This window comes from Solea senegalensis, linkage group LG9 (genome assembly GCF_019176455.1).
Source record: "Solea senegalensis isolate Sse05_10M linkage group LG9, IFAPA_SoseM_1, whole genome shotgun sequence".
Taxonomy (NCBI): domain Eukaryota; kingdom Metazoa; phylum Chordata; class Actinopteri; order Pleuronectiformes; family Soleidae; genus Solea; species Solea senegalensis.
Genome location: NC_058029.1, coordinates 2177436 through 2195232, shown reverse-complemented (window position 1 = coordinate 2195232; position 17797 = coordinate 2177436). Strand labels below are relative to the sequence as shown.

The following is a 17797-nucleotide window of genomic DNA, read 5'->3' as shown; positions in this document are numbered from 1 at the left end:
CACGGCACGGCACGGCACGGTTCTAGTTCAGGTCTGAAAGAACCCACATCCAGCCTGAACATGTCCTCACAAACAACCACATTTAAAAGGTGTAACCACATTCCTTAGATCAGATTAAAAAACTCTGCCTATACTTAATGTTCTATGATTATTTTGGTGAGCAAATCCCGAGATTTTCCAGCTTCTTTAAATGTTGAATATTTCCTGGTTTCTTTGCTCCATAAAACAAAAAAAGAGTTTGAAAATTTTCTGAAACCAATTAACAAACTGATTTAAACTGAATCCACAAATTCAATCGATTATGAAAAGAATCGTGAGGCAAATGCTGAACTCAGGGAATAACGTCGCTCCCAGTTCCAACGTCCGAAGTTAATGGAATGCAGCCTGAGTATACGACCATGTGTGTGATGTCATACTTAATGACATCATGCGTCACAGCCAAAAAAACATATTTAGTGGTTTCAGAGAAAAGAATCATTTCTCAAAGTCTTACTGAGATAACTGCGGTCGCTGACCTCACAGACGACGTCAGACTCTGAACGCTTCCATATGTTGTCTTCACTTAAAAACCATGTGAATGAATGACAACGTCATGTTTCTGGGATTTAGGGCTGTAAAGTCCCGGTCGACTGGTCCATTTATGAGTCGGTAAGTTCTGGTTCCACTCAAATTCTGATTGGTCGACTTTTTGCCGCGTTCATTTCATACAGTCTGTGGTTCATTTGATTTCATCTGGAGGAATGTACCAAGTGCTGATGGGGGTGTTTTCAGAGCACCCCTGTTCCACAGGTAACAACGTGTCTTCAGAGAACACACCCCTTGTTTTCAGTATTTTGGAGTAGTCCAACGTGTGGTGGTTTTATTTAATGTTGAGCTACAGTCAGTCGTCCTCTAACATCCATGTCACACATCAAAGACATCACAGACATCACAGGCATCAAAGGCATCACAGTGTGGCAGCATTTTACAAAAATAGTAGTCGAATGCAAAGTTTTCTAGTGACAGTTTTCATATCAAAGTTCGACTACAAACATGGTATGTCATATAAAATGCTAAGCTAACTTGTCTGTGTTACGTTGCTCCGTCCGTTTTGAGTACATGAACAAATGAGAATTGGCATATTTCAGTGTTTTAGTCTAATAATGGTTGATTGGTTTTATAACTGCCGGAGCACTCGCCCACAACAACAGCAGCAGCAGCATCTGTGCAGTGTCTCTGTGAGGACACGCAGACAGTGAACAGTTCTTGTGCTGATTTTCAGAAATCATGGGCGATGATGTTGCGCAGATGCACGTGATGAAAAACACTTTCAAAGCCGTCACACTCTGTCAAGAGTGCACTTTAGTGGAAACCGGGAGAGAGAAGGCAGTTAAATTTAGACTGAGGTCTGGAGGCTGCAGCTCTAATAGCTGCTGCATGTGGTCAGAGGTTTGGCCACCGGGCCGCGGCGCACACACACACACACACACACACACACACACACAGAGCAGTGGAAACCTCAAACCCTGACAAAACACGTTGTGAGTAAATGCGACGAACCTCAAAAACACGGCCTTTGATATTGTTTTGGTGCCGTGTGAATGTTTCAAACACTGCAGCGCTGCGGTGAGCCTGCAGTCTGCCCAGTCCAGGTTCACGAGGTGAATGAATGGGTGACTGAACGGGTGAATCTACCTCTTTGAGGTGGTCGGCGCTGCCCCAGGACGCCGAGCGCTGGTGAGGACTTCCCTGTTCCGCTGCTTCGTCGATCCACAGCCCCGGAGTCTAAAAACACAACGACACACGACATCAAACAACTCATGTTCTCCAAGAAAACAGGACATGCATTACATGGCTGCAACAATACACTTATTCATCAAATGAAGACATTAAATCAGTTTTTATTAATAATTAAATTTTTTTAGCTTCACTCTAACACTCTTAAACATCTACTGTGTGCAGAGTAGAGGCCTTTCAATGTTCTCCATTAAAAAGAAAATAAATAAAATAAAGATTTGTGCACTGACTGGAGATCTTGAAAAGTCAAATGTTTGAGAAAGACGTGGGTGAGAGCTCAGTGTTCAGAGGTGAAGCTGCAAATCTGGAATCAATGAAAAAACAAGTCATGAGACTTCTTTTCCTCCTCGTCCCAGAGGACAGACAGAGAGCGAGACAGACAGAGAGAGAGAGAGAGACAGGCTGCAGCCAACAGGCGTTTAACTCTCTCCTTTCCGCTGCGTCAGCGACTCAAGGTTACGACAGACTGTGAGGATCCTCTGATCCTCTGATCCTGCGTCATCAAGAACAAGACGCCGATCATAGTTTGGAGGAAATAATTACAGGGAGGACAAATGATACAGAATCACTATCAGCTATCGTTTGTGTTTGCTGGAATTATGACAGCATATCATCACACAGCTCTATTGTTTTAATGATGATTCTAGTGAAACCTGCAGGTCTCAGGAGGCCACAGGTTTCAGGAGGTTGCAGGTTTCACAAGGACACAGGTTCCAGGAGGCCGCAGGTGAAACCTGCAGGTCTCAGGAGGCCGCAGGTTTCACAAGGACACAGGTTCCAGGAGGCCGCAGGTGAAACCTGCAGGTCTCAGGAGGCCGCAGGTTTCGGGAGGTTGCAGGTTTCACAAGAACGCAGGATCCGGGAGGCCGCAGGTGAAACCTGCAGGTTTCGGGAGGTTGCAGGTGAAACCTGCAGGTTCCGGGAGGCCACAGTTTTCAGGAGGCTGCAGTTGCTCTGTGCTTGGCGGATGCATCACTCCACGGGCCATGCTCAAAATGTTAATGCTAAAGTGCTAGCAGCCACATCTGCCGTCTACTGTGGCCCGAGCAATAGTGGTCCCTTTTATGAGAGCACAAGCAGCCATTTAATCCGCTGTCCTTTTCTGCTCGCCAGCGCTAAGCGCTTCACGGGTGTTCCTCATTATTCACTGTGATATTCCATATCATAGGGCAGGGCTTGTGCGTTTGCCCTCGAGCCACAGAGGCTGTTCTGTTTGCCGTGGGGTCAGACGTGAAGACACTGACATTTGAAATGTTTCGCAGCACTGTTGCCGACCAGAAACCCCCTCCATCAGAGCTTTCAGGATTAGTGTGAGGAGCAAAGGCATAATGAGGGGGAAGTGTGCGGTTTCAGACGACCGTCTCTGGTTTTGCATACATTTACATAACTTGACTGTTTCCTTGTTGATGCAGCAGAGGTTTCGAGGAAGCTGTTGACTGAACGGCCTCTGTGCCGCCGTGTTTTCATACTGGTCTTCCAGCAGCTTCAGGTCTCTGTGTAGACTCTGTGACCTGGAGTAAGTGTTGAACTGTGCTGCGCGCACGCGTCACAGCGGCTTCTTTTATAGATTTATGGCACTTACGGTGCTTTACGGTTCCAATCCGTTTGATATAGTTTTCCATGACTTCATAGCTCCTCCTCAAAGTGGGCGGAGTCATCATAGCAACAGCTGCGTGAAACTGCCGCGATGCTGTGGTTTTCTACGCGACACAAACTAGTGACTTAAAGCAGTCGTTTCGGGTGAAAGTGAATGTTTCACTGTTCAATACTGACATTTAACACATGAACGCTAATGTTTTTAGGATGTTGAAGTCTTTTTAACTTTGACATTGTTGCCAATGGAATTTGGAATTTTTTCAGGTACTAAAAAAGTGCCGAGCTGTGCCGAGCTGTGCCTGTGTAGTGGAAAAGTGCCATTATTGTTTTTTTATTGTTCGATTGCCAATTTAATCGTTAACTATTTTGATAATCTAACAAGTTTCTTTAATGTGAATATTCTCTGGTTTCTTTGATCCATTTGACAATGAAAAATCATCATTTCCAGGTTTGACAAACACTGATTAACATTTTCTGGACCAAACCAGTAATGGATGATGTAAATAATCATCAGTCGTCTGCCGTTGTGTCGGCTGCAGCCTCGGCACGGGAGGCGAGTCGGGGCGATTGATCCGTCTGTCTTTTGTCTGTGTCAGTCCTTTGAGGTTTTTCTTAGTGTGTGTGTGTGTGTGTGTGTGTGTGTGTGTGTGTGTGCGTGCGTGCGTGCGTGCGTGCGTGCGTGCGTGCGTGCGTGCGTGCGTGCCCTTAATTTTCCATACAGACTTTCTGTGCTCAGTGACCACTGGCACACACAACTGTCCCCGGAACAGTGATTAGCATATGTATGGACCCTCTGCTCCTCAACTCGCCACACAAAGGGCCAGGCGGGGCCCGGCAGCCACGAGGGCCAGGTGGTGAGCAGTGGGATTTCAGCCGGCCTAAGCCAGAGCCGGGGGAGCGACAGGTGCAGACGACTTCACCTCCATGCCGGGCTGCGTTACAGCTCAAAGGAGAGGCCGTCTTCAACTTGTGCAGAGCACGACAAAAGAAGACAGAGGGCTTTTGTCTGCAGCTTTCTGCTGCTGTTGAAAAAAGAGCTGGGCGCAGGCAGAGCTTGTTAACAGGAAATGGTTTCCTACTCTCCTGAAGAGAGAGAACACACGTGACAATCCTTCAAAGTTTCCACAGGACAAATCTCCAGACTTTCACACAGAAACTGAACTTGCCCTATTCAATCTTCCTAAAAGGCTTTCCATATTTGTTATATACAGCAAAGAAACCAGAAAGCAATAATACTTACATATACATATATATATATATATATATATATATATATATATATATATATATATATATGTATATATATGTATGTATATATATATATATACATACATATATATACATATATATATATATATATACATATATATACATATATATATATATATATACATATATATATATATATATATATACACATATATATATATATATACATATATACATATATATATACATATATACATATATATATACATATATATATACATACATATATATATATACACACACACACACACAATACCAAAAACATAAAATCGTACGGGTTCTGACGATTAGTAGTTAGAGACACATATAACAAAAGATCTTTGATAGCAAAGCTTTGATAACAAACAGCACATGCTCCAAACACACAGACTGCAGGTGATCTCAATCATAACATCTATCACATATAATAATATAGAGTAATAGTTTCACCTGCTGGGAAGTTCTACAATCATCATCATCTTCCCAAAGTTGCATAATTCCATGGTTCTCAAACTGTGCTACGTGTACCACCAGTGGTACACAAGCTTTCTCTGGTGGTGTGGCGTTTCATTTGTTCCAGAGTGCTGATACCAAACTTGTTTTTGTGTTCTTGAAAGTTTTAAGTCTTTATAAAAACTTACAATAGCACTTTTATCGCCATTTTCTCATTTATTCTTATTTTATTGGCTCTTATTGTTTCTTCTCTTTTATTACATGATGTCTCCATTACTCTGTAATTAATCATCTTATTTGGTGACTTTACTTTTACTATTTCATTGCTTGCTTTAACTTTTGGTCACAGTGACTGAGAAATAAACTGCAGTCAAGATTAATTAGCAACTATTTTGATGATCAATAGTAATTATAGATTTATGAGCGCCTTAAATGTGAATATTTTCTGCTTTTTTGCTCCATAGAACAAAGAAATCCTTACATTTGAGAACGCCATCATTTCCAGGTTTGGGAAAAGTTTTCAGACATTTTTCTGGGGCAAAACAAACAACATCAGTCATGTGCGTATATTCTGCTGTAGCAACACATGGTAACTATGGAACAACACCATGGAACCACTGTACCGGTTTTTACAGATATTTATCAAAATTGATTTTCCGTACGGGTGCAGCGTTTCCTTTTGTGCAGAACAGGAACCCTGTGATTAGACGCTGTTTACTCTGTGAAGACATTCTGCTCTCACCACTTCCTACACACACACACACACACACACACACGAAAGGCCGAGAGGGAGCAGCTCTTCATAGTTACACATAATTATTCAATATACTTTCATAACAAAAAAAGAGGGTGTGTGTGTGTGTAGTCACATGGTGAAAGATTGGGGCTGCCATCCAGGAACACTGTGGTCAGGGTCGATGTGAAAGCCATGCACAGGCTCTTCTGATGTGTTAGAACGCATTAAACTGTGGAGAATGAGGGACTTTCAGAATATTTACTCTGCAGACGCCACGATCACCACATCATTGGAAACTTCAGGTTTGTCTTTTTCACCGAGACGATGAAAACATTCCCAAACGATCAAAACACTGGATTCATCTCGGGCTGCGACTAATAATCAACTCATCTGAATAATCGACTATCATTGATTGGAGAGCGAGACCTCAGCCCCCGTTTTTACACCGTAGGAAATGTTCTAATTTACCCGGGATTTTGAAAAACTTCGGCACGTTAACTTTCACCAAAAGAAGAACATACTCACAACTTTTCACATTACCAGGAACTCCATAGTGAGAACGCTGACCGGTGGAAGTTTAACCGTTTAACACTTCTGTTTCGATATCTAGAAAATTAAGAAGCGATGGACTGGCGTTCTGTCCGGGGTGTGACTCCGCCTTTAACCCCATGTCAGCTGAGATTGGCACAGTGACCCCCGTGACCCTCATGTGGAGGATAAAGTGGAAGAGGATGGATGGATGGCTGGATACTGGAAAGCTAAAATACTTCATCACAGTAGAACCTCAGGACTTCAGCAGAACAAGCGTCCAATCAGAGACGAGATTCACTGGTGCATCACGTGTTTGTGACGCCAGCATCTCAGTCCTGTGATTCCTGAATGGTTGAATAAATAACTGCCAGATATGGAAAGTGAAAGTTATCTTTACAGCTAAAAAATCTAAAGAAATCAACATCATGATGCTCATAAGAAGATTTAAGGCAGCACGGCTGCAACAAGACCTTTGAAAGACGACAAAGAAACATTTCACAAATTGCTCATTTAAAAAATGTGGAGCACAAGAAAAAGTTTGCACGACAAGTAGATGAGGAGGAGGAGGAGGAGGTTCAGTGGAACACAAAACAACCAAGTGTCCTTTTCCAGAACTTTGAGGTTCAGTGGAAAAACAAACCAGACGTTCTTGCTCATGAAAGGAAAACGTCGTCTGCTTCACGTTTGCCAGGGACGCTAACGCTAACGGCAGTTTAGGAAAGAGTTAACAGAAGTTTCTTGTATCGTATTAGCTTTTTATTATTATCAGTCTGACTTTTAAACTGAAGCCTTTATCATCACATCAACAAAATATTCATTTTCCAACTGTGTCACAAATATTCTTCTCCGACAAAGAAGAAATCATTTTTTAATTTTTACTGACCTGTGCTCAGTGAAGCTTGTGAAGCATATACAGGATTTTTTGTATCGCGTCAGATTTTACATTTTTAATCTTCCGATATCTGATCCAGTGATTTTGACCAGTATCGATTTTTTTTATCCACACTGAATCGGCATTTTGGGAGATCTGACACCAAAATGTCACCCTTCCATTTCCATACAAACAATACTTATGGTGTATATACACACTACAGTGTTAAGAGTGGTTTCAGGGTTTTTTGTGTGAAAATCTTTGACGAAAACCTAAATAAAAAAGAGGATATCAAGGAAAGTTCTGCTTCCCTGTTCATTTCAACTATTATTAGCAGCAGCTTAAAATCGTGTTGGTGGAGATTGAGCAGGAACTCTAACCCGAGGTCGGGTCACAGTCTGTATGGCCTTTAAACGTTTGCTTTTTGTGAAGTTCAAACCTAACGTGGACTCAGTGAAGGCCATAATGAGTCCTTAACTGGTGCCAGCTGTTATTTGTGCAGCAAACTTTCACGACCTCATTCCTCGTTACAACACCAACACTCTGGTGTTACAACATGCTTTTTTGATGATTGATTACCAAACACAAATGTGAATACGTTCCCACAGCGACTGTCACTGACGGGTCCAAACTTGACGTTATTTTTTACCTCAAAGCTGAAACACGACACTTGTCATTGGACTGGAATTAGCAAGTACAGAGCTCCGGACGCCAAGTTGGCAGGAAAAGCTTCAAAATAAGCTGTTTTTTAAGCTGTGAGAGTTCACCGTCACTTCATCGAGCAACATATAGCAGAACCTGAGCGACTTCATTTATCTGATCCGTATACTGCCCCCTGGTGTTTTTCTACAACCAGAACGACACTCAGAACGGGAAAGAACGGTCAATGTTATGCGACTCAAAGACGGTGAAAATCTACAGTTTGTAAATAAAGGAGTGGCTGTTTTAGAAAGTGTCAGAAAATATACAATTACATATCAGGGTAGAAGTGAACTACAACGTCTAAGGTGTGTTTCAGTAACATCTAATCACAGGTGTAAGTGGAAAAATACCAAAGATCGAGTCAACGGAATCTGCAGGTTTGACAAGTTCACTTTTGGATATTTGGTTTCCGACTTCTGCTCCACAGCAAACGTGTCTGAGACTCGTGGGTGATGAACACAACAATGACAAATATTAGCACACAAGACTGCTACGTTGCCCCTCTTCCCACTACACAACTATGACAATGAACAAATATGACGGGCTCAGGCACGGAGCCAGGACAGGGGCTGTCAGAATGCGGCGTACCTGCGTGGCTTTGTCTTTCATACACGAAGGGTACGGTCCGTGCGAGTCCCGCGGCCACTGGCCGGTCAGGTACGGTGCTGTGATGGCGTCCAGGGAGGACGTCCGCCGGATGGCACTGGAACTCCGGACCTGCAACTTGGACCTCTCGGCTGTGGATTGGGGGAGAAACAAAAGAAAGAATGAGACGTACACACTTAGTGCTTCGCGAGCAATAATCCCCGGCACCGAGGCATCGTTGACATTCGACGCGCCGACTTTCCTGGTTGTGTGAATATGAATAAGTTCAACTTACAGTAATGAAATGTCACTGTGTATTAAATCTCTCTGTGAGAAGTGAGAGCGCAGCACGTCAACTCTAATGGTTTACATGTCTGTCACAGGATTCATGGACAACAGCCGTTAAACCAGAACTCAACTCAAAGTAAATGATGGTTATTTTTAGTTGCAAGGACAACAGCAGCGACTGTAGCTACAAGTAGATAACTGCCAGTTTTTAAAATAATCCGGATTGCTAGTTCTTAATGGGCCAATTATTACAAATTATGCATTTTTGTTCGCAGAAACTTTGTGTTTGTTTTTATTTCCAATGACCCGTTTGAAGAAATAGACATAAAATGTAGATTGGAGAGATGGAAAATTTGTGATGTCCAAGTTAAGCAATTTTCAGTAAGCGGTTTGAAAATATTTCATCAGAAAAAAGAAAATCAGCGAAACATTAAATAAAATCAGCGAAACATTAAATAAAATCAGCATCGGCCTTAGAAAAACATTTACCAGGGAATTTTACATCTCTTTGGAAGATTTCTTTTTCTCCATCTTTTACGTGGTTTCTTGAATGCATGTTTAAATATATGGATGTAATTTATTGATACCAAAAAACTGGGAAATTGTTTTACAGCAGCACAGTTCCAGGAAGTTTACAAATCTTGAATAGAAGAAATAGACAAATACAACAAGGTGGCTAAAACTGAAAGTACGTATGGATTAGACCCCTTTGCAACCCTGAAAAAGAAAATTAAAAGAATTCTATCTATTATCTTTTACAAGGTTCCTTGAATGCATGTTTAAATATACGGATGTACTTTTTTGACACCAAAAAACAGAGAAATTATTGTAAGATGTATGATTAGATGTTAGAGGAATAGAATGTAAACTATTAAGGTGTTGATGGCATAAAAATAAATAAACTAACAGATAAACAAAACAAACAGTGACTGCCTTATTTGACACTTGTGATGATAACCGACTGAATTATCATGGCTCAGGAGAGTTGTACAGGAGGTAGTCCTTCCGTTCTCATGCTACAGTTTCTTTGGGCAAAGACCCTGAACCACAAATCACTTCCTCACTCTTCGCCGTTCCAGCAGAGAGTGAATGCTGCTTTCACACCACGGTGTTTTCATTTTAAAGTGCCTCACACCTGCCACGGTCACGCCCCCACCCTTACACAACCCTGGAGTTTCTGAACAAGTTTGAAAACGCTGCTGTGGTGGTGGAGGCTGAATCCACACCGCTCGAGTTCTGTGTCAGGACATGCCTGAAGTAAATCCACGTTACCCTGGTAATCTGAGAAAGTTTTAGTCTGGACAGACAAAACAATGGAGAGCTTTTCTGAGAGAAATGAATCCTCGACTATTTTGACAGTTGATCCATCGGTTTGAATGGTTTTCTTAAATGTGAATTTTTCTCTGGTTTCTTTGCTCCGTATAAACAAAGAAATCATTAAAAATTAATCATTTTTGGTTTGTGGACAAAAAATAACGACATTTGAGAACGTCATCATTTGCCAGGTTTGATTAATCGACGTTTTCTGACCAACAAATACTCAATTAATCATCAAAATAATACAGATTAATCAATTCTCTCTCTCTCTCATATATATATGTATATATGTATATATATATATATATATATATATATATATATATATATATATATATATATATATATATATATATATATATACACATATAGTCCAGTAAACGGTTGAATAAATAACTGCCAGATATGGAAAGTGAAAGTTATTTTGGAAAAAAGGGGCAGAAAAACTCACAAACTGAATATTTTTGCCAATTCTACAGCCATCAAATCTAAATAAATCCACTTCCCGATGGTCATCAGAGGGTTAAAACAAAAACGTAGCTTGTGTGTGGTCCTGTTTTCAGCGTGCAGACATGTTTTTTAAGTGTGACTCGTGTCAGTGCAGAGCAGAGCGGCCTGAAGCTAATGTAAATGGCTGAGCAGGAGCGTGTGATGTTATGAGAGCAGCGTGTGTGTGTGGTGAGCCAGAGCAGTTCAGCACGCACGCACACACACACACGCACACACACACACACTCTCCCACACTCACATGAGAACTCGTACACAACCACACCACAATGCACATCAATAGTGCCTGCATCCACTCGACATTCCTGCAGTGACACGCAGTCATAGAGAAACAACACAGTGTGAGGCAGCAGTAAGAGCTGCAGTAGATTTAATGGGTTTAAATTGCACAATGGGCTGATTATTACTTGAAAGATACAATATCAATTCAACTTTTAATAGATTACTTTTGCTGACGTGAGAGCAACAGTCTCCTTATTTTAATGACCGCCTCCTCCTCTATTTTTATGTGTTACTATTTACTTATTCTATTTTCCTGCTTCCTTTAACTTCAAGTCAAGCATGTAAAGCACTTTGGGGGCCGCGGGGGTTTGTTTTTAAAAGTGCTCCACAAATAGATTTGGCCTCCACTTTGACCTTGACCTCATGGTGTGAAAGCGAGTCATTGGCCCCGGTGACGCTATCAGCTAAGTCTCAGAGTGACCAGCCACTTAATATCAAGTTATAGTGAGTTGTTTTCAGTAATGTTTCAATTGTATATTCATCAAATTGTCGTTCCTCGTCAAAACAAACTTTTATTTTGAAATAGACTTTTCCCCCACTTGTCCAGCCCCTGTCCACGAGACACAGAGAGAGAGAGAGACAGAGAGACAGAGAGAGAGATGATGACGACAATTCGGTCCGTCTGTTTCCTCAGTTTGACAGAAAGGTTAAACACGCCTCCAAATACAAACGCAGAGTCTCCACCATGATCAGTGATTTCTGTGATTTACCAAACGTGCTGTGACACAGTGAGTTCACGTTTCTGTGGGATGTTCCTCTCTGTGAGTGCCTTGCCTTTGTTTTTATGTGTTTTTAACACTTAATAAACCGGCCATTTATCCACCGCTAATGTGCACATTTATTTCCCACCGCTTCCCATATGGCCAGAAAAGTCGAGGCCTAATTTAAATTCAGCCTGAAAAATCTTCTTTAATCTCACTCACTCATTCACTCACTCACTCACGGCTGCTTTGAAGTCTTGGTTTCTTTTTTCCTCATCAGGAGATTATTATGGTCTGGCCAGTGGTGAGACGATGGAAAATAACCACAAGCCCGGTTCTGAGAGCGCCGGCTTTGGCCTGAATCAACACTGATGGAAATTTCAGGCCGCTTCCTTTGTCTCCAGTGCTTCAGGGAATTTTATTGTAGCTCAGAGTGAGCTTACTTAGGCAATACCTTTGGGTGGGTAGTCCTGTGTATTCTACGCACAAAGAACAACAATAAATGGCTGCGTGGCTCTGCTCAGAGAGTCCAGTCTGTCCAGCCCAATTTTACACTAAGACAATAATTCAGTTTTCTTAATGTCATGTAAACATGTTAGTCCAAATAAAATTGAGCCAATCTTAGTTGGACTAAGATACCTGGATAATGTGATTCATAATCTGATTACTCCTGTGTGTATACACTTAGTCAGACTAAGACAATAATTTGGGTTTCTTAATGTCACGTAAACACGTTAGTCTGACTAAAATCAAGCTAGTCTTAGTCAGACTAACATAACATATAATAGAATTACTCCGTCACAACTAAGAATTCATCAAACTGTCATTTCTATTATAATATATATATAACAAATATTGTATATTACGATTGAAGAAGAACTGATCACCCGACACCTGTAGACAAGGAGCTAACGTTAGCTCATCATGTCGGCGGTTTGGCAGATTTTTTCATCTCCTCATCCAGATTATTCCACTGTCTGACACCCGTGACTGATACGGTAAAGGATTTGGTGATGATAATCATATCACAGTCATGCAGGCGTAGTATGATATATATTTTTTTATAACACACTGGTATCGGTATCGGTACTTGTTATCGGCCGATACCCACAGCACAAGTATCGGAATCAGTATCGGGAGGGAAAAAATGGTATCGGAACATCTCTATGTAGAACAACATCCTACATCATTTGTCTAAATTAAACGTGTCCTAATTGAAAGCAGGAGGTAACATGCGAGTCTTTTATGCAACATATTTGGTGATGAAGTGGTAAAACATCAGCATCTGTCCCTCAGCTGGACAGGAAATAGCTTGTTGCTCTTATTTTTATCTCTCAGCGAGTCCAGTGAGGAGCCTCCCACAGCGAGCCAGCGTGGACTGGTTTGACTGCGGCTCAGTGGATGAGAAAGGTATGCTAACAGTGCTAACAAGTGCCAACAATGGCACCTTTTGTAAGAGAGCGGTGATAAATGGGCAAATGTTAACATCACAGTGTGGAGCTGTGTTCAGCAGCAGGACATGCAGCACACGTCCACAGAGATTTCAACTTCATTTTCACATTTGCTCCCACTTTGCAGTTTGAATGAGTGAAACCGTAGCAGGGCTCCTCTTTTTTTCCCCTCTTCTTCCCCACAGCAGCTGCCACTTCCACACAGAGCGGGACATTGACTGTCGGGACAGTGCAGCAGGAGAATGATATCATTATGGTGGAGACTCTCAGAGAAAGAGTGCGTCATAATGTTGGAATATAAAGCTACTTTCAACTGGCACCACAACTCCAGCTCCTTCAGAGCTCAATCTCCTGCCAAATGTCAAATATAATGTCTCTCAGTGGGTTCAAATATACCAGTGATTCACACCATTATTGCAATGTTTGTTCATTTTTTAACGTACAGAATCACAACTTGATTGATTGATATCGTATCATGACTTATATATCGTATTGTGACAACATCATATCGTTACTTAAATATTGTGATAATATTGTATTGTGACTTGAATATCGTGATATAGTATTGTGAATTAAATATCGTGCTAACATTGTACCGTGGCATCTCTTGTCATTCCCGCTCTCATCATTAAATGGTTATATTTTATCAAATGTATGGAAAAAGTGATAAATATATGGATCAGCTGTCTGAGTTTCTAAAAACGAAAAACACATGTGGGTGGACTTGTACTTGACAGACGCTGCACTGCTAACCTCTGAGACCCGCCCGCCGCCGCCGCCACATGTAATCACATCACGCAAGTGTGAATCTGTGAATCCTGCTGCCTCAGCCTCATCAAACACCACTGCTGTGATGTAAAATGACTACATTATGTTTGCATTGTCATCATCAGAGTCCTCCCTGGTGTTTGGACTGCGAGGTCAGAGCCACGCCGGCGGGGGTCAAGCCTCCGTCATCACCACTGAAACGCGACACTGGCCGAGGTGAGAGGTTGTCTCTCTCTCTCTCTCTCTCTCTCAGCAACACTGAGGAATGCGCGGCATGCAGCGCCACTGGGTGGGAAATCAATAACGACCGCGGCCGAGTCTCAGTCGCTGGAGCAGAGACTTTGTTTCCCATCTTACATCACACAGGTCAAGGTCGGAGGTCATCTCATGCAGAGGACAGAGGAATGCGAAGCATGACAAAAAAATTTTAAAAAATCACACACACGCAAAAACTCCACACTCACTGACGCTCTGCGGCGGCAAGACAAGCAGGCTAGCGTTCGGAGCAGAAGTAAAGACACAGATGTGATTAAAGGACGCTGATGGACATTAATGCAGACAGAATCCACACTGATTTTCACTGCGATGTTTAAACGTGAACAGAGAGGTTTTTGAAAAAAGACAAAAAGCAGGTCCTGTTCACAGAAACATTCACATCACAACCTGATTAAGACACTGGACAGATATAACTTGGTTACGGCTGCGTTTAGGACAGAAGACACAGGGTTTACAGGACAGGAGACACAGGGTTTACAGGACAGAAGACACAGGGGTTTACAGGACAGAAGACACAGGGTTTACAGGACTGAAGACACGGGGGTTTACAGGACAGAAGACACAGGGTTTACAGGACAGAAGACACAGGGTTTACAGGACAGAAGACACAGGGTTTACAGGACTGAAGACACGGGGGTTTACAGGACAGAAGACACAGGGTTTACAGGACTGAAGACACAGGGTTTACAGGAGAGAAAACATGCAGTTCTGGCCAACTGTCACATAAATAAGATTTAGAGAAACATTGGAAAATGAGTACGTGCAGGATGAAGGACCCAATATTTTTTGGGCATTTAAGACATTTACCCCTATTTGTCTAGGACATTTACGACTAAGGACCCTCAACTAGTTTGTAGGACATTTAAGATATTTGGGACTAATGAGACCCTACTTTTTAGGACATTTAACAACCCTATTTTGTTTTTGTTTTTAAATTACCCTATTTTTCTATTTACTGGGACATTTAGAACTAAGTGAAAAACAATGACCGATTCATCTATTATGACCTCTGTTAGATAACAATTTATTTTTTTATGTTTAATGTAATTGTTCAACCACGTTTGTCAGTGACTGCACACTGATGTCCTGTCTGTCTGTCTCCATATCACTTCCACAGGAGCAGCTGAGCATGACACAGAGAAAAGCAACGTGGTGAGAGTCAGCATATGGTCTGAGTGTGTGTGTGTGTGTGTGTGTGTGTGTGGTCAAGTCAAACGAGGCAACACCTGATCGTTGGCTCAGCGCTGCCTCTGCTGGAACTGACGTGGCCTCTTTTAAAACTGAAACCATGATTATGTCAAACCATCTCCTCCCCCCTCCTCTGACTATTGTCAAAAGTCCATAGGAAGTGAGTGAGACAGTCGTGCACTCGCTCCACTCTCTCTTTATAGCTGCCCTAATTGTATAAATGGATGACAGGCTGAATAGTTAATGCATCAACTTACTTTAAAACCAACACTCAACTTTGTTCCACACTAAAAGAGAACCTGAAGAAAACACACAAGTGCACACACGGGCGGGACAAAATCAAACTCCACACAGTCGAAGAGGGATTCAAACCGGTGACCTTCTTGCTGAGAGGCAACAGTGCTAGCCACTACATTACCAAGGGTCACATGGTAAAATAGGGTGAAAATAGTTTGAATGTAATGAACATTTTTCTTGTATTTTTAAGTTAAATACTAGTTTTAAGATTCCTTTGATCCCCTTGACAACACTAAATAAAATACTGTAAATCATTTTCTATTGATGGCAAAACATTTATGTTTTACAAATAGATTTATAATTCCCAAACATTAAAACAAACAATCTTATGATCACAAGGCAGTGTGTTAACATGTTTAATTTGTCCATGGTGCGTTCCATTTATACTGGAGGTCGGAAGTCGGAAATGGGTGTGACGTCACCTCAGAGTTGATCGCGTTCCAGTTGAGAAGTACAAAACAATTTGACGCATCTGTATTTCGGGGCCCTCAACTCAAAAGTTCCAACTATAATTGGAACGCACCATAAGAACATGGTGGCGGAAAATGGCCGCCTCAATTGAGTTGACCCGGCTTCTATTTATGGCACTTTTCCACTGCACAGTTCTAGCACAGCTCGCCTTGACCCTACTAAAACGTGATGTCAACAGACTGACGGACACCGATTGGTCAAAGAGTGTCATCACTGAAGAGTCACGAGCACGACGCCCGACACGAGAATCAAAGCCAAAAAAGTCCAACATTTAGCAAAGCAAACAGGAGTCTGGTGGATTTAGAGACAGCACTGCTGAAAGACGGCCATCGGGACCACATTCACTGGTATTTCAGTTCAGCGTCAGACGGAGTCTCAAGTACTGAACCATTCTGTGAGCAAAGCTTTTCAACCCACACAAAACAACTGCCAAGTCACTAGTTTGTGTTTGTGATGATGTCACTCCCAGTTCCGACTTCCGACGTAAATAGAACACAGCATCAATGTGGGGTAATATAAAATAAAATATATATATATCCACAATTGGGTGACTGTACGCTTTTAAAAAATAATGATAATAGTAAGTGTAGTTATTTTATCTTTGATTACTGCAAATTAGCATAATTTAAACAACTATTACACACTGTGCCTTTAAAGATTTGGAAGTTGAAAAAAACAAAAGGTTTAAAGTTATTTCTTGTTTAGCATATTTGAGTCTAAACGTTCGTCGCTAACTGTTACTTTGGCAAATTATATCGCGATAAGTATTATCGTACATGTGAATCGTCAGGGGTTCGTTCGTCAGTGGTCCTCGCGCCTCATGGAAAACCCACGCAGCTGGTGTGTAAGCAATGACACGTGGTGGACACGAGTGTTTTCTTACCTCTGCAGCCGGGAGAGTCCGGAGGACAGGAGGCGTCCTTGTTTTCGGGGGACAGTCTCTGCTTCGCGTTCGCACTTCCTGGAGCGAGCGTCGGGCTGGAGGGGGAGCTGGAGCCTCGGCTCACCGCGCCGCCTCCTCCTCCTCCTCCTCCTCCGCCACCTCCGTGGAGGTTGTGTGGACGCGGTGGGCTGCTCTGACCCGCACGCAGGAGCTGGTAGGGCACGGTGGCACGGATGGGGTGCAGACGGCAGCCGCTGCCGGAACCACCGCCGCCACCACCACCACCTCCGCTGACACCGCCGCTGAACGAGCCGGGGGAGCCCGCAGTGCTGCGTCTCACCCTCGCCTGCTGGAGCGAGTTGCTCGGGGCTGACATCTTCCCGAAAAGTGGCTGTAATTCCTGAAGCAGGAAGAAAGTCGTGCTGCCAAAGTTGCTTCTTCTGTGGAGGAGGAGGAGGAGGAGAAGGAGGTGCAGATTTATTGTAAAATAAACATTAGCTTGTTAGCAAAAAAAACAACAACAAAAAAAAAATTCGACTCGGTAAAAAGCATTATTTTGTGCTAAACTTACCTTGAAGTGCTAACACATGGCGGCGCACGTTGTAACCCTGACGTGTGTGACTTTAAAAGTACTTTTTGTCACTTTTGTGGACGTTTATTTGGTGTTTTTTCGCACTTCCAGCAGAGTCTTCGCCATACCGTCCACTCGCTCTAAATGACAGTCGTTCCAACCACACTACTGGCTGGTGCCTGTGGGCGGGACACGCTGCTCACTCCCGAGCCTCTGATTGGACGAAGGCGCCACACACGAACGCCGCTGATTGGTGCGAGTCTGCCTGTGGACTGCACTTTCAGCCAATGGCGTCGGCG

The 17797-nt window shown here is 42.6% G+C and overlaps 1 protein-coding gene across 1 annotated transcript in view; it reads right to left on the bottom strand.

Annotated features, from left to right (window-relative positions):
- LOC122774761 (glucocorticoid-induced transcript 1 protein) overlaps positions 1 to 17361 on the bottom strand; it is a 23481-nt gene extending 6120 nt beyond the window's left edge. The window contains exons 1-3 of the mRNA XM_044034269.1: positions 16928 to 17361; positions 8502 to 8650; positions 1675 to 1764 (exon numbers count right to left, since the gene is read on the bottom strand). Of these exons, the coding sequence (XP_043890204.1) occupies positions 1675 to 1764; positions 8502 to 8650; positions 16928 to 17303 (615 nt within the window). The 5' untranslated portion in view covers positions 17304 to 17361. The remainder of the gene's footprint in view (positions 1 to 1674; positions 1765 to 8501; positions 8651 to 16927) is intronic.
- Positions 17362 to 17797: the final 436 nt, after the last annotated feature.